Consider the following 24,117-nt stretch of genomic DNA (forward strand, 5'->3'; position numbering starts at 1 on the left):
TGGCAGGAATATTTAAAGATAAGAAAGTACTTTTCAAAAATACACACCCTTATAACCCATCATCTTCCCCACGGTGTTTTGGACATAATGCCTTGAATTTGTTCTGCTAAACTTTGCTAAGACAAACATTTTTCTGGCTTCCTATTAAAAGAAAGTAATCATAAGAGCACTATTGAGAGAAAAGATATAAGGCAAAGTCTCAAAGAAAGGTTGCACACACCACTGAATACAGTATCTCAAAATTCAGAGCAGAATGAGCTGCTGTGAGGAAACCCATGTCATAATTTATTAAAACAACTTTCAAGAGATCATCTGCTACAAGGAGAAAACAAAATAGGTTTCTTATAGGTACAGTAAACCCGAATCGGTATCTGGCATTGCTTGGTTCAGCTACTCTCCAGCTATCTTGACACTTCCAGAAGAGCTAGAATTTGCATTAAAGATGTAAACAGAGCTCAAAAATATATGTATTCATTTACATATTTTTAAATATATGCATCTTCTCCAAGTATGTAATATACAAGAATCACTATAAACTTCAGTTTTCTTTTTCTTTTCTTGAAATTATACTGTAATGCCCAGTAACACTGTTATAGATGTTTAGTTTTAGTACTCTCTTTCAAAGCTATTTCATTATTATGCTTCATAACCATTTAATAATCTGAGGTCATATACCCTCAAGAATGTACTAAAAAAATCAGCCATTGTAATAAGACTTGCTTCACCAACAAGATTTTTTTAACAGAATTATTTTAGTATGAAAGAAAGTGAGGTATATCTTACAGCTTACGTACTTTACTACTCAATTGCCATATTCTATCTGCATTTTAATCAGGATGCAATATTAGTGTGTCATTTCCTATTGAGAATTCATCTTTTTAACAGAACCTAGGAGATTTTGAGCAGAGATATCCATGATTTTAATCCTAAAGAATATACTTAATCTTGAAAAATAGAATTTTACAAAAATAAAACTATGAAAGAAACAAATTAGTACAAATATCTCCTGACATGGAAGATATTTAAGTATTCACTATCACAATCAGTTAAGTCTTGAATTCTAATCTCAAAATTTATTAGTGGATCTTCTGTACAGAATACTAGAAACTAATAGGAGCAGAGATTTTAGGGTTTTTACTGTATTTTCTCCCTCATTCTAAGGCCATAACAAGTCTATTTTTTGCTGGAATCATAATAGAATACTAATTTGCTGCAGCCTGAGTTTATCTCAGTTGATAAAAATTTAACGGCATGTTGTTATTTTTAATTAGGTGGAAGGTTTGTGAAAACACACACATGCCAAAATTTTAAAATGTTTATTCTTTTAACAGAAACAGCCATTTTCAACTTTAAAAACCTCACTCAGAGTTGGTAAAAATGAGGCAGCATCCACTCCATTATCAAGTAACTCTTGAAAGTGATCTTATTTCAGCTTTTCTCTACACTGATGCATGCAAGCAGGGTGATATACACTAAACACCTAAAAAAGGCTTTATAAATACCCTGATTAAATGTCTTTTTTTCCATTTTCTCTTGTTCTGTTTGAGGTATAGTAAAACCTCAGTTTATACATGTTACCTTACGACTCTTGGCCTGGTTTCTTTCTCTCTATCCAAACTCAGACCTGCAATATGAAACACTGCAATGCCACTTCATTTTAGTGCGCAGAAAGTATCTTTTGAGGGTTTATTTTCCCCGATAAGATTCATTGACTGTGTCATCCTAGCACCACTAGCTCTTCATAGATTTGTAATGAGAAGCTTTCAAATGCCTGCTGCACGATAGCTTTATAATAAAACCCGTACAGGGAGGAAGTGTTTGTCCTGTTCAGTTACTGTTCAAGCTGGCCTGGAAATCACCTTACTACCTACCTCAAATTTCAACTGACACATTGCCTCACAGGGCACAATTGTCTTGGCACACTGCACACAAGATAGACAAGTATTTTGAAGGCATAGGAATTCTAACACTTTCCTTTTAGTCTCATTATAAAACTTCTTGCTAATATCTCAGCTTCAGAATTGATTTGTCTTATTGTGCTCATTAACACAATGTAACTGACTTTTGGGGGGCAAGGAGCAGAAAGAGCATGCATTTCCTTACTAGTCTGGTTTTTGTGAATCAGAAACACGGGCAACTGCCCATGGGCAACTGATGTTTTTGAACACCATAAACAAAACTCTAATTTGGGAAACCTGTAACTAAATGAAACATTAAGCCTGTTAGCAATAATCAAGTGCAGCCTAGTTTGGGAAAGAGACATAGAAATGCTTTGGAAACAAATTTAATTGCTTAAAAAAAAAAATAAAAAGAAAATCACACAGTATTTGGGAGTGGACATCACATACAGAAGAGTGTCAGGGATAGGAGCATGCTTCAAGCCCACAGATTTTGCAAGGCATTGCAATGTCTGTCAACTTTTCCACCTTTGAGAAACTATTAAACTACTTCTAGAAAAAAGAAAAAAAATCAAGAAAAGTCCTCATCTGCTGTCCTTCATATGCCACAGTTAATTACCAAAATGCCATGGGAGCCTGCCAGAGCTCTCCATGCAGGTAGGCAATGCTACCAAAGTTCCTTGCTTAAAGAAAGCAGTTTTAACTTGATAGGCATTTTAAACACCACCTTCATCACACAACTTCAATTGCATAGTTGCCTTTACATCTTCCTCCTCACCTTCTATTTCCTTACATTATTTCCATGGTCAAATATCACATCCCACAGAGCTCACGCTGCGAGTGCAGTGCCAGACCAGCAGCTTATAGAGCAAATTGATTCAACAGGTTGACAGTCAACAGGGATACTGATACTTGCCAGCACACTTGACCTGCTTGGTGGTGGAAAACAGGAGCAAAAAGGGAGCATGACTAAAGTCAGCTCCCAAGAAGCATATAAATTCAAATTTTGCAGTTACTCTTGTAACTTCTTTCCACAGCAATAGTGAGAGACACTATTTCTTTACCTGCAAATATGAAAGACTACATCCTTCATGAAAGACTACATCCTGCACAACACCCTCTTAGAATACATATCATTGTTCAGCAGATAAGAGAACATTAGAACTATGTTCACAGCTATTTGTTACTGTTTAAGTTAAATAACAGAGAGGGCAGAAGAGAGTCACTCCCAGATGGTGGCACACAGGGAAAACCATACTCCTACACTGAAGACATGCTTTTAATTAACTTCTATCTGAATTATTATAATTAAAGATTTTACCACAGGTGTTCTTAGAATAATTACCTTCTATTTCCTTGCGCAGTGCACATTCCCAGGAAATGGGAATCGAGACTATTTCTTAATTTAAATACTTTCTCAATTATTTCAAAATCTAGTGCTTTTTAATGTTTGTCTTATTGAGAATTTCTCTGTGCTTTTTTGGCCCTTTTCAGATTCCTATAGGCTTTTCCAAGACCTCAGAAATGTCTTTCAGGTGGTCAGGTGTGATTCTGAGCAGTTAACAAAATATGGGTTGCATTTTATTATGTTTGGATCAAGAAAAAACAGTTCCTACAGAGAGTTATAAATTTACTTTTGGACTTGGCAATAAATGGCTCATTTTTGTCACCAGTGCTATGTGTGTGGTACTAATTTCCTTCTATTTGTTCTGGAGAATTCGTATCTCCTTTACTGTTGCATTTGTATACAGGTCTTCGCAGATGACGCTGCTGAACATCAACTGTTGCAATGTGTGCTGAATACGAAAGATTGAGTAGCTATCCTGATTTATTTGAAGACTAATTGTGCAGGTCAATGCACTAAATAGTGATTTCTTGGTTTCCTATTAACATTTCCACTGATACTATAAAAACATATCGTGAAATGTCAATTCGAAACATAGGCCAAGAAAAACAGGTTCCTGCTTCATCTGCACTGCAAAGACACATTGGGTCACAGTTTTCCTGTGAGTCTGAAATTCATAGTTCATCACTTTATTGAAATGGAAAGATAGAGAGGGCTGAAGATAGGATTTCATGAAGGAAGGAGAATAATAATGTACAAAGGAGAATGCTTTAAAGCAGAGTTCTGCCTTCTCTTGCATTAGTTCCTGCCAGATCTGCAGCAGTTTTTAGTATGCAAGATTGGGTTCTGAAATTGTTCTGAACTATGTCTTCCACTCTAGGGAAAACAAACAACAATAACCTAAGAATACACAGGATCATTCATCTTTTCCTTATGTTTATCTCTGATGATGTTATCTTCATACTGAAATATTATTCAGCCAGAGGCAGCCTTAAGAAACTAAAGAGACCTTTGAAAAGCACTTCCTGAGACAAAGAAACGGCATCAAATGTGCTGGCTTCAGTTTAACAAATGGACACTAAGATGCTAACATCACGTTCACAGAGCTATCAGTGTTCACAGTCCAGCTAAGAAGCCATTTGGGAAGAGAGCTCCCCACTTTTCTCCATCGCTGTATATCAGGGAAGTACTAGATAGATGGATGCAGGAGGGTGTGGGCTCACCTGCACGTGACAGAGCATAGAAGATACCGACCTTCCAGACACAAGTTCTCATTTAATACACTCATTCAATATAAGTGTGCAAGAAAATTTTTAAAGGGCATTGTAAAAGTTATGCCGATGTAAATCTAAAACCATCTATTGCCTCCATTACAGCCTTCAACAACACCCCCCCCCCCCCAATATATGACCATGTATGACAATTCAGCTGCTCCTATGGCTACTTTTGTAAAAATTTGATAGCAATGGATGCTAGATATCCAATTATTGCTGAGTAAATTGCTTCAGTCACTTCATGCCTTTCAGTTTTGTCTTTTTATTTTAAGGACATTGACAGACAAAGTATTGAGGAAAAAAATATTTCCAGTATTTGAAGTAAACAAAGAAAAGATAATTTTCCATAAGTCCCCATTTGGGACTCCAACTCCTGTTTTCTTTCGTTAGAACCCCTCCCCAAAATTGAGTATCTGGCTGCAACTAAATAAAAATTAAGCCTTCTTTAAAATAAACTTTGGGATATATGTGTGTCAGCTTTCAAAGACAGGCAGAAACATTCAGTGTCTATTTATTTAAATTCCTGTCCAGAATAAGACCTTGTTACTGTTGGCTCTTACCAAGCAAGCCTAGAGCATAAAGCAGCTTTTGCCAAGAAACACAGAGATTCTTCCTTGTAGAGTAATTCCCAAGCTTCTTACTGTCTTGTTCCCACAGTGCTTTGTTAGCTGAAGAACTCAATAAAATGGATTCTGTTTACGTAAGAACAGATATTAATATAGTCCATGCTCACTTGTGTTGCATACCATGCAAGGACATACAAAATGATCGCTTTAGTTAACACATGGGTGAAACCCTTCTGCTAAGTGGTCACTAAGGTGAGCAGGGTTAAGGCAGAAAATAGAAATTTCACTGGGGATTGATTGTGGAAGCACAAGTAGGGGGTAAAGAGATGGAAATGACATTGAAAGTAATTCTTAGGTCTGTATTTCAAGAATTTTGAAAGGTTTGCCATAAAAAGCCTACATTCCACCCACATTTTATTAGTGTTATCTTCCATCTTGCTCAGTGTGTGCTATAGGAAAGCTGTATTTAGTGCACCAAACAAAACAAACAAAAAAGTGATACAGAACTCAAGAGCAGATCTGCTGAATGGCCTGTTCCTACCTGTGCACCCCATTCTCAGTGCTTCTCCTTATTTCAGTGAGGATGTTTGTCCGAGATATGTATGAACCATTTCAGCTGTACCCCTGCTTATCCAAAACTCTCTTTATGGTCAAGTTTCACACCTCCATTTCTCTGCTTATAATAAGAAACAAGAGAGGGAGAAGAAATCAAAGCTTAAAGTCAGTTACAAGGTTTAATCTTTCCACTCTCCACTAAGCAACCTGGCTCAAATCTCTCTCCCTGACTTGCCAGCAGCTTGCATGGTTTATCTTCCCTGCCCCCAGAAACAGCAAGGCTTCCCTCACAAACATCCCAGAATAGCATTCCATTTGGTCCGACAAGAGGGAGAGTGCAAAGGCTATAAAGTAGAAACAGCTCTACTTTTCACACACCTCTGGGTAGTGTACAAGAGCTGGCTGTGAGTCAGTTTTCTCCCACAGGATGGGGAAGGAAGGATGAACAACAGGTACCTGAAGACAGGTGTTGGCAAGGCATGGCAAGCAAAGTACAGTGGTAAGTGCCTCTCTGCAACAAAGTTCTGCATTCCCTAACCACAACTGCATGAGCTAACGTGGCCCCAGATACACCCTAAACATCCAGCCACCTACACTCTAAAGATGCCATGTGCCTATAGGAACAGCCTACCGTCAACATACCACCAACTATATGAACAGTCTAAAAATACTGTAAACTACAGAAATCATAAGAAATTGTGAAAAACAGTTTTTGCAATACATTCAACAGTAGAGTAAAACAACCTGCTATTGGCACTTCTCAGACTTTTCTCTTTACTAAGATTGCTAAGATTTCTCTTTACTAAGATTGCTAGCAACTGTATGTAACTGGTGTCAAGCCCTCCACATGCTCACACATTGGACTGTCCAGTTGATAGGCAAGGTCTTTGTTCTGAATGCCTATGGAGACATGGGAAGCAGTACTTTCTGTAAATGAAGTGCTGTCACTGCCTGGAAAATACCTCATGCAGACAGACAACTTGGAGACATGGCAACTATTTGGCTACTCAAGAATGACAAGGAAACAACAAACAATACTTATTTTATATTCAAATTCAAATTAATCCCATCCCAAAGAAAGTGGTTTTAGAATGTTTGAGGAAGGTCTCCACAGATTTTTAGAATATACGTTGACATTCTGTAGGGCAATCCAGGAAATGTAACTTGAGCCAGAGCTGGCAGGGAAATCCAGCTAACATGCAAGTTTACAGAGCAGCTAAAAAGGAAAGCTGAGATGTTGTGGGAGAGATTTAAGTTCAGAGACAGGAAGCGCACTGCATTGTGGCACGAAGCGTAAAACAGGTAGCTAATGAAAAAAATATGAGCAAAAAAGAGAGTGAAAATGAATGCTGCAAACTGTCTGCACTCTTTCAGATTATTCCTAACAACATTGTCATAATTTCCTCCTTACCTAATTGATCTTTTGTGTGGAAAGAGCTAAAAAATAATTTCCTGACAAATTCACAGAGATACTAGCAGTAAGACTGAGGCCAGAAAAGCTATGTTGGCTTAGTTGACTTAATTACAAAGATTTTTATAGTGGACCATCAACACATAATTCAAACAACAAGCATATACAGAGAATGACAAAAAGGGAAAAAAATTGTAAACCATATGAAAACATTAGCACAAAGGGCCACATTTTAAAGGATATTTGAAAAGTTTAAAGTTGTAATGAGTATATTTGTCTTCAGATATTCAGTATCTAAAAGCATGAAATAATGTGCATGAACATTTTAAAGTGACGTGTTGGTGAAATTCTCACTTTGCCATGTTTCTCAGCATCAGTCCGACTTTATCCATCCACGAGTTGTGGGGTGTCTCTAATGCTTCGAATGAGGATAGAAATACATCTTTGGGCCAGCATTAACACAAGTACAGAAACATCCCAGGTCTGAGGGCAACAGTGCACAGAGGGTATCTGTCCTATTCCCCACCTTTTACCCACTAAGCACAAGCAAAGCAGCGCTGAGACAGAGGGCTTAACAGGACATGGAAATACATACACTGCTCGCTCTCTTCCTTCTGTTGTGATATATTTTCTCCTCCCTTTTTGCTCAAAAACATAACAGGGGGGATTGTGTTTTTTTATTATGAAGTTCTGAACTTACATCCATTGAACACAGAGGAAAGTGATATTCCTCGTTGGTTCCCGATGTTCATCCCCACTGAAAGCAGAACATCATCAGTAAGAACAGTGTATTTGCACTTAGAGCATCATCATGCTGAGAACCAAATGGGAAAGCAGATTTGGTTGTACTAGTTGAATGAGACATGTTCTCACTCCAGTTTTGAGGAGAAATTCCATCAGGGATATAATAAATACTTCCCAGAAAAGCCTTATAGAACCTTGCATTCAGCCACACTCAGTTTCTACTTTGATGAAGTGATATTTCCCACCTAAAAACAAGCCTGGCTGAAAAACTGCCAATTTTTGACCCACATTGATCAAGCAAAAAAATGTGGTAAAGAGCACTGAGTCCGCCAAGCTTAGCAGAGCTATTGAGATAGGAGGTATGCACTTCCATGTCTGCCTTCACAGAGGTGAAGGAGAAGTCTCAGAAAAACTTCAGCAAGAGCTAAGGTAGTTCACAAATAATTTGACTTCTCTAAGGAAAAAAAAAAAAAAAACCCTTCCCTAAGTCTAACGACTCTTGCAGCTACTCTGATGGCATCAAAGACTGGAAAACATCAAATATAGTGGCAGCAAACAAGAGAGAATCCATCCCTGTGGTATCACTACATGTTACAGAAATAACCAGCTAGTAAAGGAAAATTTGAAAAGGGATATGGAAATATTAAAAAAAAATGCATATATCATACTGAACCATTAATTCAACTAATTCTGCAATGTGCTTGTGTATGCCAGTGCTGCGGTTAATAGAGAGCATATGAAACTCACAATGCAATTAAGTCTTGGAGGAAGCACAGTTGGAGGCTATGGCAGTTTCTATAGCAACCTGAAAGGCTCAGGACTAGTAACAGGAGATTAACTTAAAGACAAGATAAGTACGTAAATATAGCTCTCATTTACCATTTTCTCTACTTCCAAATGGGCAATGTATTTTCAATTTAAACAATACAGAAATGCAGTCAGATGTCCTACTTGTTATTAACTAGGGCAAAAATAACGTTTTAAAAAAATCCTGTTAAAAAAATTCTGACAATTTCAGAATTGGAGAATCAGCCAAACTTCATTAATTAATTCAATCAAAATGGAAAGCACCGAACTTGAATGCTGGCAGAAGATTAGAATGAGGCTTCAAGATAGGAAACATGACAGTCATAATAAGAGTTTGCTGATGTCAACGCACTGTATGCTTATGAACAAATCCTCTTGACGTATTTTTCTGGATTACGCTTCAGATCAGGTTTTAAGTCTTCAAAACAGTGAGGGCAAGATAAAGAAGAATTTTTGTAAGCACTACAGACCTTTTTTCTTTTCTTTCCTTTTTTTTTTTTTTTTTTTTTTTTGTAATACCCTCTTCATTAGAAAGACAATATTGAAGAAACCTCATCCAATATTTTTCCTGGCATTTTAGAGCTTTTATTCAAAGGTTCAGTTGAGACTGCAGTCACCCTTTTGAACTCCTTACAAATAAAAAAAAATGTACATGAAAGAGATTCCCTTGCCACATCCCTAGTGCAGCCAGTTGGTCTGAACTTGTTTTTAACTGATGAAGGGAAACAATTGATACATGCATAAGACATTCAAGAACACGGTGTCCCTGCCCCTTGGCAGGGGGATTGGAACTACATGATCTTTAAGGTCCCTTCCAACCCAAACCATTCTATGATTCTATGTATGTATCCAGGAAACAAACATGTTGTGAACACTACCACAGGTACTGAAAGCAGTTACATTAGCTAAATAGCTAGTCCAAACCAATTTACCCTATCCAGCCTGCCGAGTAATAGAGAGTTAGCACTAGCACCTCTGCACAGCACTGGATTGTCCTGCACAGTGTCTGTTAGAATCAGACTAATGAAAGAAAAATAGCACTACCCCTACTTCACTACTAATTGGTGAATTAACCAAGTTCACGGTTATTCACAATGGGTTCCAAGGATTACCGTGGAATACCTGCCTCATAACACGAACCTCTTGGGCTGACCCAACTGTACCTTCAAATCCTCATATGGTTTTACTTGCACAGTGAGTTTTTTAGTTGCAATTTGTTCACTTGTTGCCTATTTGAGGAAAAAATGCAGATACTCTGTGAAAATGTCAAGAAGTTGCTGTTATGTAACTCAAAGTGTTTGTTCCACTTCACTGAAGATATTCCAACCTGTCCATGATAATATCTAAGCACCACCTAGAGTAATGAGACTGGCATAGCATTACTCACAATGGTACACGTTCTATGCTTCTGTTATAGCGAGAGGTGGCCTGCTGTGTGTGCAGAGCAGAAGAAAACAAGAAGCTGATTTTTTCTTTTTTTTTCCAAGCGTGTACTATGATCTCTGCCATAAGTAAAATATTTCATCTTGTAAAATGCCTTGAAAGTACTCTGGTTCAGGAATAGTACTCTGTTCTCCACAAGATCATTCCAGAGTCAAAAGTGGCTTTACCCAGGGAGCTCTACCACATCAGCTACACAAATCAGAGAAGTGATACAGGAATAACCTATTTAAGTGGCATAGCTGGGTACAGATCCATTGAGTCTAACATTCGGACTACTGCCTTCAATCTCTACCCAAAGCAACTGACAGTCAATGAAGCACATGAAATACACTAGGATTTTCCCCAACATTTTCCCTTCCTAGGAAAAAAACCATCTCCGACAAGAGCTACAGAACCAGGTTGAGATGCATTGAGGTAGGGAAAAAACCTTGCCATCCCTCTCTATGAGCAGTAATTTACATCACCATCAGTATAACTAATTTATAGATAGGTGACTTCTCCTTGCTTTAGCATCATATTAGACAAAGAGCCAATAGTTTAACAGGTGTGAAGTGGGTTAGAGTAGTGAAAATTTCCTCCTATTGGTTTTAATTTAATAAAGAACAAGAAATAAAAATAGATGGTCTCTAATGCCAGATGTTTGTTCTACTTTGTAACAGCAACAGTTTCAAAGAAGTATATAACATTTTTTCACTTTCAAGAAAAAAAGTTGATAGAGAGGAAAAAGTGAAAAAGAGTGAAAAAAGGAAAAAGATAAAAAAAGAAAAAGAGTATACCTAAAGACCTTGCAGCAGTTTCCAGAATTAATACTTTGTTCTGATTGGAAGAGCTGCAACAGGGTGAGATAAGGACATCACTCTCAACAACTTCACTGAAGTTGATATCAAATCATTAATTTATTCTTCTATTATCCACGACTAATTTTTTCTCCCTTTCAACTAATTAAAAAGCCACAATTGAAGACCATACAGGGACAGCAGCAGGCCCTCAACTCTGAAGTTAATTTTGAATAAAAAAAAGAAATCCCATGCTATACAAAAAATTCAAAGAAGGGAACATTACATATTGTGGAATCTATTAAGTGGGAAGAAGTTGAAGAGATCCATCACTTCCCTCAGTATTCTTAGGAGCTGACCTGTCCTTTAATTTAAGTTACCATATCCCACTTTGAAGAGTTTCTTTTCCTTTTCCAGAGTGGTTGTGGCAGTGCCAAGCTTCTCAAGAGAGACAGTTTAATAAGAATATAAAAACCACTGTCCTCTTCTTCTACACATAAAGGCTTTTATTTTTTTTCTTTGATTTTGACTCAATATGAACTTCTGTCCTTTAAAGAACTAAAGCAGGCTTCACTGGAGAAATGCAGCAACCACATTTAGAAATATGTATCTCAGGTATTAGCAAAGGGTTTAAAAACAGAAATCAGAGCAAAGCTTTGCGAATTTGTTGTTTGGTTTTTAAATCATGGTTTAGGGGATCCTGAGGACACTTTTCAGAAACAGCATATCTGTAAATTTAAGCATACAATTAATTAATCTCCTGCCTGTATTGCTATAGACTTTAGAAACAAACAGACTTCATAAAGAATGACAATTACATGGATCTGGATTTGCTATAGACATTAGAAACAAATAGACTTTATAAGGAATGACAGTTACATGGATCTGGATTTAAATTTCATCTACTTATGGTCTCTCTGGTCAGGAAGCGCAAAGACGTTGTTACCATGTGAATACAGGGGATAAGGAACACTGGAAAAGAAGTCAACACACTGCTGCTGCTAATAAATAACTTAGGCTGCAGGCAGGTCCAGAAGGAGATTTTGGTTGAGTTGACAAGTTTGCCTGCAACTAGAAGTTGCTAGAAGCATCCTTATTCTACAACTTGCGAGAAGAAAAGACTATTTTCTTTGGAACACACAAATTACTGAGGGCAGGTGACAAGAAACGCATGCACAGGTCATTGTTTATCTAGAATACAGCAGCTTGCTGGTCTGTCAACAGCAGTTTTCACAAGTTGCTTAAGTTTCTTACATAAACCGTGCTTAGTGGTTGCAAAGGGTAATTAAACAGATACAGCTCTTCTGTACTGTTCTACCGCCCATTTAATATTAATTATGAACACAGCTTATCTTCCTCTTCTCCCACCCCCCACCCCAACCGCACTGTGGTTAAGTATGGAAAGCATTATGGAATATAAATGGTTAGCAAAATAGGAATTTGGTTAGACTAAACATTAAGGACATGAAAGCAAGAGTTAGAAGAAAAGTAAAGCAGCAGATCAGATATTTAATCAAGGAAATATTCCGTTCATCCATCATTCCTTGCAATTAAGCAGTAGATTGCTTGCTATACTTTCCTAGTGAAAATATGCAAAAGACAAACAGATTTTTAGAAGTACGATATGGTTTTGAGTTACAGCGTGCTGCATATATCCAAATTCAGCTCACTGTTTATTATTGCTTCATGGTCCTCTTGTATTGACTGAGGAAAAAGATTATGAAGCTCAAAGCTATCCACGTAATTCCCAGAGAGTATGAAAATAAAATTAGAAAGTAAAGAACTGAAATAATATCAGATAAAGAGTTCTAAATCATAATTTCTTCACTTGATCTGCCACCACAACTCTATGAAATACTAAAGTCATCATGTGGACAATCCTGGTAGACCAAAAAGATTCTTTTCTTTTTTTTTTTAATGTTGGTGGGATTTTTTTCTTCCAGTGTAGTCCCATTCAGCTTAATGTTGGGGGCGGGGGGAGAATATAAAGAAAACAAAAATCTTAAAGCTACAGAGTTTAGGATCTATAAAGAACTCCTTGTCAACTCCTGTCCTTCTCTACTTAACCCTACATACTTATCTTGTGCAGTTTATCACTCCCCTGCCGGCAGGGTTTACACAGGGATCAGCCCTTCTCTGCCCCAGGATCCAGGTCCCTCTCCTGCCCGTGCCAGGCAGAGATCCCAGCAGCCCTCTGCTTCTTTCGGCCACCCCATGGGCAAGATGGAGCTGAGGTTGTGGATTTGGCAAATGGCTCCCCATGCATGGACGCTGACATGATGAATCTCCCAAAGTAACTGAAAGCTGAGTTCTTGCAGCTACTCTCACATGCAGCTCAGTGATACCAGCAACTCCCAGGCAAAGCTCCAGTCGCATACTGGAAGCAACGTTGGATCAAACAGCAGCAGCCCCTCAAGTATTTCCTTGTCCTCCTAACAGCTTACAGAAAAAAAATCAGCATTCTTAACATGATCATCTCCAGGCACAGCTGATTCCCTCACCATTTGGCAGAATAGCCTAAGGCCCACGCTATTATTTCTTTACTAGCCAGAATCCTTATATGCTCATCTACAGTCCTCTGGGGATAGGGCAACATCTAATTAAAGCAGATGATCAGTGAAAATCCAAAGGTCAGAATTAAGGTTGTTGACAGAACCTCAGCTTCAAGTCTTCATCTAAATTACCAGCCACACAAGCCAACCCATGCGTGCAAAGTCAAACTGCAGAAATGTTTGTTTAAATTAAAAATGGTCTTTGAATTGACTAGAAATGCATTTGGAAAAAAAAGTACATACAGAGGTATTGTGTTTATTTGCTCTTATTAAAACTTTCTGAAGTATCATGGTTTTTTCCATAATATTCTTACAGGCTTTTTCCACTTATTCCTCCCCAATTTTTCCACAAATCTCTCTTTCTTTTTTTTTTTCTTTTTTTGAAAAAACAACAAAAAAATGTATCAGTAAATCAGGACAAATTGGACTAAACTTTTCTAACCACAAACTGGGGAACAGGTGCAGCACGCAACTTCACCATACATTTCCTTTTGTTTCTCATTTTTTTTTGGCTCAATTGCATTTGTATTTTTATTACAGACATATTTCAGCCCTTTTCTTTTTCACAGCAAAATAAAAAGGTACCCAGTATTTAGTTTCATAGTTCTGGAAACTATTTAGCAGAAATGCTGACTCATGAACATGCATTTCTTTTTTTACTTGAAGCAAAGAAATTAAATACTGCAGACTCTGTCCTACAGCAAAACCCCAAACAAACTGGGAGAGGGTGAAACTGCTTTATGCTGTAACATGATAATATGCCTTCAAGATTCAGTCAAGCCTTTCTCCGTGCAACTACAATAAGTGCTAGCCTTATTCTTCCCTCAATTGGTGTTGTTTAAGTACTCCAGCATGTTTGCATCTTTGCTAGAATAGGTGAAATAAACCAATTAAAGAGGAACAAAGCAATCTAGGAATTGCTGGGGGGGACAGGTAGACAGCTGGAGGGGAATCTGTGCATTCAGAATATGCCTCTTAAATTCACTATGGCACAGCTCTGTAACTAACTACAATTATATGAACTACAATTAACTACAATTAAATGAATAAACAGTTTGATTTTTTTCTGACAGCAGAATTTTTTTTTCAGGTTTGCATTTTATTCTACATTTATTGCCTGCTTTTCTGAAAAGATTTCCCACTGACATCCCTAACCTGGCATGAAATGAAAAGCCACTAAAGGTTTATAATAATGTCTTTTTTTCTCCCTAATATTACAGCCAATGACAAGTAAAAAGGTGAAATATTTTGATGCTTATATATCACAAGCTTTTCAGTAAAAATACTTTTAATTTCCTAAGGAATGCTTTTCCTATCAAAGACTTCACTTCTGATGGTGTTTTTTCCAAAAAAGCCCTGGTCATCAGTAAACAAATCAAATTCCTTGTGTACACCAAAGAAAATGAATACAAAATTGGTAAGAGATTTCATTGGTAGTCCTGCTGAGGTAAGGCAGGTGACATGAGCATAAAATAAAAAAGGTTTGCATTTCATAATGGTTTGGAGGTGCATTCATACCCTTCCTTCATGCCTCTCTGATATCAGTAATTATCAGAGGAAAGAACAGGCTGATGTTCTGATACGTTGCAAAAATAGAAATGTAATACCTAATTTTAAGATAGGTACTCAGATCATATTAAAGGGTTATGTTCAAAGCACATAACAGCTCTGGGGTGAGAGAGAACAATGCTGACACCAAGTGGAAGAAAATGCTGCCAGCTTCATTCTCTGTTGCAACCTTGAGACATCTGAAAATCTCAGGGCCACAAGTCTTAGGTTTAGGTGTTGTGGTAAACTTTAAAAACCTCAGAGAAAGACCACATAGATCCTCTGAAAGCAGAAATTTATGTTATCCTAATGTGTACACTAGCTGATTAATTATAATCCTCTTCCTTGTACTGTAGCTGATCTTAGTAAGCAAAACTGCCACTCTGCATACATTACTGTTCTTCACAAATTGCAGATAAAACTCCTTAATCTCCAGTCAACATAAGTTGTGAGCCTGACTATGGGAGAGGCTTTTGAGATGCTCCATTCAGAGCAAAATCGAAAACAGGCATTCACAGACTGAGAAGTAACAAAGATGAGTCTCCATTTAGTGGTTTTCTGTACAGCATACCGCCTTCAAAACATATTTTCCAAGTCAGGAAAGGCCTCTATCAGTGACCTGTTTTGGAAAGGCCTACCCCTCTCACACACTTTATATCATTATTGAATGACGGACAGTGATCGGTGTAATCAGCTAGTGTGATTGCCTGAGCTCTGTTCTTGTATTATTGACTGCATTAAAGAATCACAGGATTTCAGTTTGACCAGCTTCCCTCTTCTATGCTCAAGCTGCTTGTTAGAGTAAAGCACAGCTGATGGTGTGCTTCATGTCATACACAACACACCTCCTGTCAATATTCTCTCCTAGTGCAGCCTTCCCCAGACAAAAAATTAAACTATGAAAATCTATATACTGGAGGGAGGAGAGAGAAAAATGGGTAGTGGCAAAATCCATTGAGTCACAGAAAGGGGTTGAAATGTGACAGCAATGTCCCAGAGCACTTGTACAGCAAATCAAGAGAAACCCCAGCAATGCTGGAGCAAACATTAAATCAGTGACATTCCCTTCACACCCCGCGGTTCGCTAAAAATGGAGACCAGGCACGCTTGTCTTTTCCAAGTTACAGATCTCCGGTACAAAGGACACTCTGTTGCAGATCACAGGCACAGCACAGAAATAGCACCTCACTCTCTCCATGCCCTATTCGCTCCACCGATGGCAGAAAGGCTCTGGCACTGAGGACCTAGAAGGAGTAATGAGTACTCCAGCCACATCCACTTTGGTTGTTTTAAGTCACACTTGTCTAGGCTACAGTGGTTTTTATCAAATCCTTATGCCTACAATCAGTAAAATATTCTGCGTTGTTTTTTGAGAAGAAAAAAAAAATACATCTTTACAATCTATTGGCCACAATTTTTGTGGAGATCCAGGTCCTACTTTGATCCTCAATGTACTGCATTTTTTATCCAGTCTTCTGGTTTGGGCAGTACTCAAATACAATATTAAAACTTAATCTTTAATGAGTCCATGCTTTTGCTAAATTTACAAAGGTTAGGGAAAATACTTTTTCTCTGGAATGGGAAATAATGTGAAGAAGTATTTCTATAATGTAACAACAATCCCTACAGAAACATTGATAAATCACCTGGCAGTCCACATGGTATACACAGGATTTGGTATGTTTACATCTAAACCCAACTAAAATTTATCATTGCTAAGCAAAGAACTTAAATGAAAGAAAATAATCCCGACCTGTACCAGTTTAAACGTAGGAAAAAGTCTTAAGAGCCACAAATAGGAATTGAACTATGTTCCCCTACCCAAGAAAAATTGACAAGACAATTTAGACTAACCTGGAAATTTCAGTTTACTAGATCATGAGATGATGTCTATTGGTTTGTTCATTCTGAATGGTTTCAACTAATTCCACAAGCATTGTCATGGTATTAAGGAAAACATCAGTTAAATTATTACTGTCTTCCAAATTGAGGACAGTCCATTTGGGAGACTGCAATTCTTTTTTACAGCAACTTCAGATGACAGCGAGGCAACACATTTTTTTCACAAAACAGGGTTAATGCCAAAACGTCCATCTCCTCTTTGAAAAATGCTAAAAACCTGAGATTGCAAAACTCTCCAGACCACAAAAGCCTTCCCAACAAAACCATAATTTGAGTAGATTAAGTCTCCATGAAATATTTAGTTGCACTGTTCCGACCAACTCCAAACCACACTGCAGTTTCAGAAATGCAGTCTGAGGTGTCTGCGGTCAACCTGCACGTCCAGGACACTGTCCAGCTCCACTTCCCCAGCCACCTTGTATGTCTGCAATCCTTTTATAATGGGGTTCCACAATTGTAGGGAGTAACTACACGGGCAGTGTAGCCCAATCAGTGGGCAGTCCCCGCAGCTTTACTGATATATATAGTGAAGAATGCATAAAAGGACAAGGGAAGAAAAGAAAATGAGAAATGAGACTCGTTTCCTCAGGGTGTAGGCTTTTCTTCTAATGAATCCCATGCTTTGATGAAGATACATGCAATGGCTTGTATGCACCCACAAAGTCATGCTTCTGTTTGTAAGACAAAGGTAGTGTGCATAGTTCAGGAAGGATTTTTCTATGACTTCTGTACAAAAAGGAGATATGGAAAAAAACCACTCTTGGACTAAATGCAAAAAAAAAATCCAGTCAACTTTTATCTAGAATGTAAGATTCAGAAATGATGAGGGCAAACAGCATGACAAATTGCTGTTAGTAAGGTTTGGTTCATAATTTAATTACACTACAGAAGTTAAACTAATCTTGTATGCCTCCAACACAGCTAGTGACATGCTCCAGGTTAAACATAGTTATCTAGAGAGGCCTCAGGTCAAAACAAACACCAAAACGTCTAACCTCATTTTAACGAATGATTTAAGCCAAACAGGAAAATTGGTTTAGTACCAGTGCAGTTTGTGAGCCAGGACAGAAGTTTATAGGACAGCTTCAAATGCTAATGGACTCTCAGGGGGGGGAAATAAAAATAAATAAATAAATAAGTAAAACAGGCAGGATTTTACAGCATTCCAACTCTATTTTAAGAAAAAAAGTACAATGGTCATGAAAAAGGGCAAGCTAAAAATACATAGTAGCTTTTACACCACTATCTTTAGATGGAATTGGTGGCTGTGAATGACTACTACCCAGTCCAGGGTAATAGTTCTGAACTATTAGACTGGTGCCTTTTAAAAACTTGCAAATTCTTCTCCCAGTCTGAATCAGCCTGCAAATGTAGAGTAAATGGGATGACTCCTGGCACTTCAAGACACCAAGAGCTCTGCTCAGGAGCAATCGATCTTGCCCATCTCAGCCTACAAAGAACACAACTGAAGGTTAAGCCTATGTCAGCTGTATGGCATGCCTGCCAGGTTAATATGGCTTTAATTTGTTAAAGCTCAATTAATTAGGGTAACATATTGTTGAAATGGAAAAAAAAAAAAAAAAAAAAAGGCTCCCAAACAACAAAAAAATTCGCAAGAATTAAGTAGTCCAAATGCAAGTATCTGCGTAACTGCTTTAAGTTACTTGATGAGAAAGAGCCAATAAAAGCAAATTTCATTTCCAGGAAGCAACAAAGGATCTGAGCCAGGTTTGCCATTTCACTTTTTGCTTGCTTTGCTGGAACTAGAACATGCACTTTTAATATGTTTAGTTTGTAAACCTAACTTTGATGTTTCCAGTTTAGTGGACTTTGAGCAATTGTTATATTATGAAAGATGAAGGGTACCTATCCAATATGCTGGGTTTCCTGCCAGAAATTACAAAACCAAGATCAACCACAGAATACTGAATTCCCTTCTCACCCACAGATGGGATTTCTTTCATAAGCTCACCTCAGAGCAGGAGAGTGCCTCATGGCTATGCCTTGTCTGAGGTTTTATTAAAGAACTTGAAAGGATCTTTTCAGCAGAATTCTTGCCCACATCACCACAATCCCAGACAGACTATGATATTTTGCAGAATTACAGGGAGTGAAGTTGATCTAAAACAAAAGCACTGCAATAGAAAGCCAGGTTTCCTGGCTTCTCTAATACCTTTCCAATTTCCTTTAGTTGCTGACGCTTCTTCTAGTTTTGCAAGCAGAAGCAGATATAATAGGATAGCTAATGTTTTGATCTTGTCTGCTCATTGGAGTACAGGTTGCAGGAAGTCTCAAAGATGGTAGTGACATGGGACATCTTCAGAGAGTAAGGGGAGCTGGAGACATGAGCTACAACATCATCTTTGTGTGAAACAATCCCAGTTTTACATTTGAGGCCATGTCTTGTTAACATAGCAGGAATATTTCAGAAACATCCTTGTATCAGTGTATTCTGTTCTCTGTACCTACGGCTGTACAGGATTTATTTTAAAGAGAGATTCCAAGGAGCATTACAATCTCAATATTCAGTTTGGGATATATAATATGCTCTAAATACTGTATTTGACTTTGTATTAGAAGTCTGTTGGTTTTCCTTAACAGAGATATACTTGGAGAAACAAGCCAGGAAATTAAGGAGTCACAAACATGAGCAGCATGATCTACAATTACATGCAATGCAAATCTCTTTCATAATCCTTCACCTCATCTGGCACACTGATATCAATCTAGTCATGAACTGCAAGGATGTGTGGTGCAGTATTAAACTGTAGGTTTTGCTATAACATTTCCTTCATGTCTTTTTCTAAAAATCAATTTCACATTAAGCAGCAATGATATACCACATCACAAACTGAAAACAAGACTTATATTGACCCTCTCCCTAAATCAGCATTTGTCTATCATGTTTCTTCCACCAGGAGATTTTTGACAAAAAAAGCAACAAATGAATCAAAGTACTAAAAATGTTTAGAAAAGAATATGCCCAAGGAGAGACTGAAACATACACAGTGAGTTCTGGCAAGGTAAGAGGGGTTTCACTCTTCTGGTTTTGCTTTCCTGCACCACCAATGTATAGTCAAACACACACACAAAAGAAGTGCTTCACTCAAGGAAAAATCCAGTGGCTTTGATCTAACAAAGCTCAGCATTAAGATTTTTAAAGTTGAACAGCTTGGAATTTTATTCTTGATCTTTTACTTTTGCATTTTTTTTCAAAATCAGAATTTTAAACACTCATGTTTCCTCTCTAGCTTAGGCATATGATGAATATTTACATTAGTAGGTTCCAACCTAAAGAAGTACTTTTGACTGCTTGCTGAATCCATTAATGTAACTTTCTTACCTGAAGGCCATCTGCTTGTCTCTGTGAGAAACAAGGGTTCAGGTCAACAAAAAGCATCTCATGGTGTTGAAGCAAATACAGCAGGAGGCCATTGTAAAGCCTTTGTTCTTCACAAGCCAAGGGACTGACGGGGATCCTAAGGGAAGAGGAGATGGATGAAGTTTAGGAGCTCTCAGATCAGGGGCTAATGATAAGTCAGACAGGGAGTCCTCCAGTACCCAAGATAATTCCACAAAGCAGCCAGTTGGGCAACTTGATAAAACAGTGTCCCAGCTTCATTTCCAACAAGCAATCGTTCGGACAGGGACGGACTTACTCTGATGTGTTCACAACACCGTGAGCCTCACAGTGATGGAGCCCCAGTTTGCTGCAATGGTTCACAACTCAATGAATCCTTGAGGCACCACAGCAAAATAGCTAGAACCTGACCGTAACTCAGACATGAGGTTCGTAAAATCAAGGATGAAGAGGACAAAAAAAACCTCAGAAATCTGCCACCACTCACTGGCATTGGGGCTGGAAGAGAGTTATTTTATTCTAGGTTAGTTTACAAAAGTGAGCTTTGATGGGCAGAAGGTCTCATTACCAGAAATACCTGGAAAAATCATAGGTAAGAAACTGTTATAAATTCACATCAGGTACATCATGCAGCAGAACTTCCAGATGGTCCCATTACCAAGTTGTTTGGTTGTTTTTTTCGCGTTCTTTCTCATTCTTTTTTTTTTTAATAAATAGTAGTTGAACTTGTACTATCCACACAAGTACGCTAAGTTGGAATCATTTCATTAAAGTCAAGAGATTCTTCATATGGGATTCTAATCTCATTCCTTGAAGGAACTGCATATTCCCCCATGAACTATTTGGAAGTTTGGAGGACATTTACATCAATGCTGTCACCTTAATCCAGCTTCTCCAGCCATGTTGCACCAAGTCAGTTCCACCCAGCACAATATTAATATTTAAAGAAGAAATTCATAAACTCTGGAGACTAATGTGGAGACATACACACACCAGTCTTCTGTTTACCAAATCAGTACATTCAATATTCATTTGTGATTTTACAGTACAAATACACACACTGGGCCCAATCCAATTGCTTTTATTCGTGTTCTTCTTTTGTAAACTTACTGTTGTTTCTGTAAGAACTTGAGTTTGGGCTCCTTTTTAAAGAAGATGGTTTAAGCAGAGTTATAGCAGGACCAACACAGACAGTTTTACAGGATAAACCACTGTGTCATTTCTTCTTTCCTTAGGGTTGGCTAACATTTCTCCTTCTTGGATTCCTATTCTTCTTAGGACAGACTCAGTTTCCCCACAAAAAGCCAACCTGCATGTAAAACCTGGTTGACTGAGCAACAGCCTTTCCTGCATACAACAATCCTAAGAGATTATTCTTCGCTTACCCAAACTTTAACACCCTCAACTCACAGGCCATACAAGCAGTCTTTTTAGTCTCTTGCCTTCTTCTTCAGCTTCTTTCTTTAACCGAGACATATGTTGTTGTATCCATCTCTACCAGCTGCTAACTCCTTACTAGCAAGGAGTACTGCACAAGTTGTTCATGAAGATGAACAACTCTCGCCCAACTTATTAGGTCCCACTTTCACTTACTAGCAGTTTACATTTTGGGTGCCCAGTCCTCGTTTCATTTTAAGACAAATCTAAGCTACATAGGATGCAACCTACAGCTGACTCCAAATATCAATGTCTGCTTATCCACAGATATTCACGGGTGGCAACAGATTTTTATTCCAAATATAGAAAATACATTTTTAGTTTTCTCTGCAGCCACCTTCCACAATTACTTTCAATTAATTTTTTAAAATAATCACTTCCTGCCTCTTCAGATACTTCTGGTGCTAGCAGAAACTACATTATCAGACTGACAATAGGGGAACCATGTTCACACACTGCTAAATCCAGGAAAAAGTTTCTAGGAAGAGCACAGCTCCTGAAGTATATTCTATACTTCACCACGAAAGCCTCGTAATCAGTTGTGCAAATCAAACACAGGAGAACACTTACTACAAATAAGAAACAATTAGAACTTGAACATCAGGAATCAACTACTGGTTTCCTTGAGTCTAAGCCTTTCAAAGTTGCTTTGCCACAAAGTGCAAGCTAGAAAATCCATACAGTCCCTTGCCTTGGCTTTGTTCAGGAGATCTGCCAAGGTTCCCTGCTGGCAGAGGTTTGCTGCGAATTTACAGAAAGAATGAGTCAAAGTGAGTAGAAGCAAACAGCTGGTTGGCTAGCATCCTTGTGCACTCATGCAAGATTTACTTACTGAGGTTAGTAGCAGAAATCTCTTTACCAAGATGAGGCATAACAAAATACCCACAGAAATTTAAGTAACATCAGTTGAATCTCTGATAAAAGCAAAGCAACACATTCTCCTCATTTTTTACAGAGACTAGCAGGACATGAAACAGCTCACAAGAAGGATGAATGGCAACAGAAATAAATAGTTCAGAGCATGAGCAGAAAGAAATCAACAGTAGAAGATAGAAGAATGGAGACAGTGATACTATTTTCCTAGCATTTAAAGTTCATGATAATAGGAGTTTTCTGTGACCCTGTAACTAGACTTCCAATATAATACCTGTGCCAAGGCTTATATTTTTTGTGTTGCAATTACCATAGTTACTAATTGCGAAGTATATGCAGTTTAGGCTTCCAAGGTATAATAAGCAGCAAGTTTTATATTCTAATTTTGTGTCCCCAAGGCCCATATGCATTCCGTGTTCCAACTACTGAATAGTCCAACTCAGTGACTTCAGTGAAACTATAAGCATGATAGATCCCCACCAATAAAAGTATCAACAGATTGAGACAAGTGATAATCATAGACAGAATTTATACTTGAATAGAAATAGATCAAAAATTTAAAGTAAAAAGACTTATGAACAACCTAGTTTACTTGTTTAATGCCAAAGAAGGAAGAAGTAATTGCACAAAAACACAGACTGACAAGAATACATGCAGAACAGTTTTAACACCTGCACTGAATTAGTGCCATAAGTGGAGATGACATTACATGCAGAAGGTTATTTCCACCATTTCTGCAGATTAGATCTAGAGTTGTTTTTTCCATAACCTTCACGTTCTGACTGAAAACAATACTACCCAACCTGTCTCACTTTCCAGTGAATCTACACCCTGGTTGCCAAATGTTTCAGAACGTGGCAGCTAATTGCACTAATTCTTGCTCTGAAAGAATTATTTATGATTTTCTTCCCTGTATCAGCAGATATGGTTTGCCACATTAGACTGTCTTGAATATTGCTGCTGTACAGGACAATACAAATGGTTTATTCTGAATCGTTCAAGGTCTCAGGTCACTCAGCAGGAAGTGGTACAGCAATCTCACTGAGAGAAAATGCCAATTGCAAGCCTCTCCTCTCTGCCCAACTACCAAAAAGGTGATTTTTTCATAAGCCTAGGAGGTAACTCTCCAAGGACAGCACTAGTCATACACTTTACAAAAAAATGAACTCCAGGCTTACTGGTTTCTCTCCCAGAGCTGGCGAGATCAGAATGACTGTAAAAAGCTAGAGTTAATGTTCATAGGGCAGATATACTTCTATTTATGGTAGCTGTGTTGTCTTGACAAGTCATTCTGGCAGGGAAACTTGATGCTGATGGTTTTCAAGGCTTCTTTGACAGGTCATTGCCACAAGCATTTAGTTTAGCACTAAGTGTACTTTAAAAAACAGACAGAGGGGCATGTTCAGAAGTAGCTGGACCATGTCCCAAAACAGAGTGGAATGCTTAAAAACTGAAACAGCTCATCAATCAATAAGGGAGCCTACTGGATTCTTATATGTAAATACAGAAATCAGTTCAGAGAATTTGGGAACAGAGATAAAGGAATAAAATAAAGTATTCTTGCTGTGTGTGCACTGCACAGAAGCCACATGTGATGGCAAAGGGGGCCTGATGGCAGAAAAGTG

General features: G+C 38.0%; 1 protein-coding gene across 1 annotated transcript in view; it reads right to left on the reverse strand.

Moving 5' to 3' along the window:
• FAM13C (family with sequence similarity 13 member C) overlaps nucleotides 1–24,117 on the reverse strand; it is a 126,876-nt gene that overhangs the window by 97,056 nt on the left and 5,703 nt on the right. Inside the window, exon 5 of the mRNA XM_075758789.1 lies at nucleotides 20,165–20,300. Coding sequence (XP_075614904.1) covers nucleotides 20,165–20,300 — 136 coding nt within the window. The remainder of the gene's footprint in view (nucleotides 1–20,164; nucleotides 20,301–24,117) is intronic.

Source organism: Balearica regulorum, chromosome 7 (genome assembly GCF_011004875.1).
Source record: "Balearica regulorum gibbericeps isolate bBalReg1 chromosome 7, bBalReg1.pri, whole genome shotgun sequence".
NCBI classification, from domain to species: domain Eukaryota; kingdom Metazoa; phylum Chordata; class Aves; order Gruiformes; family Gruidae; genus Balearica; species Balearica regulorum.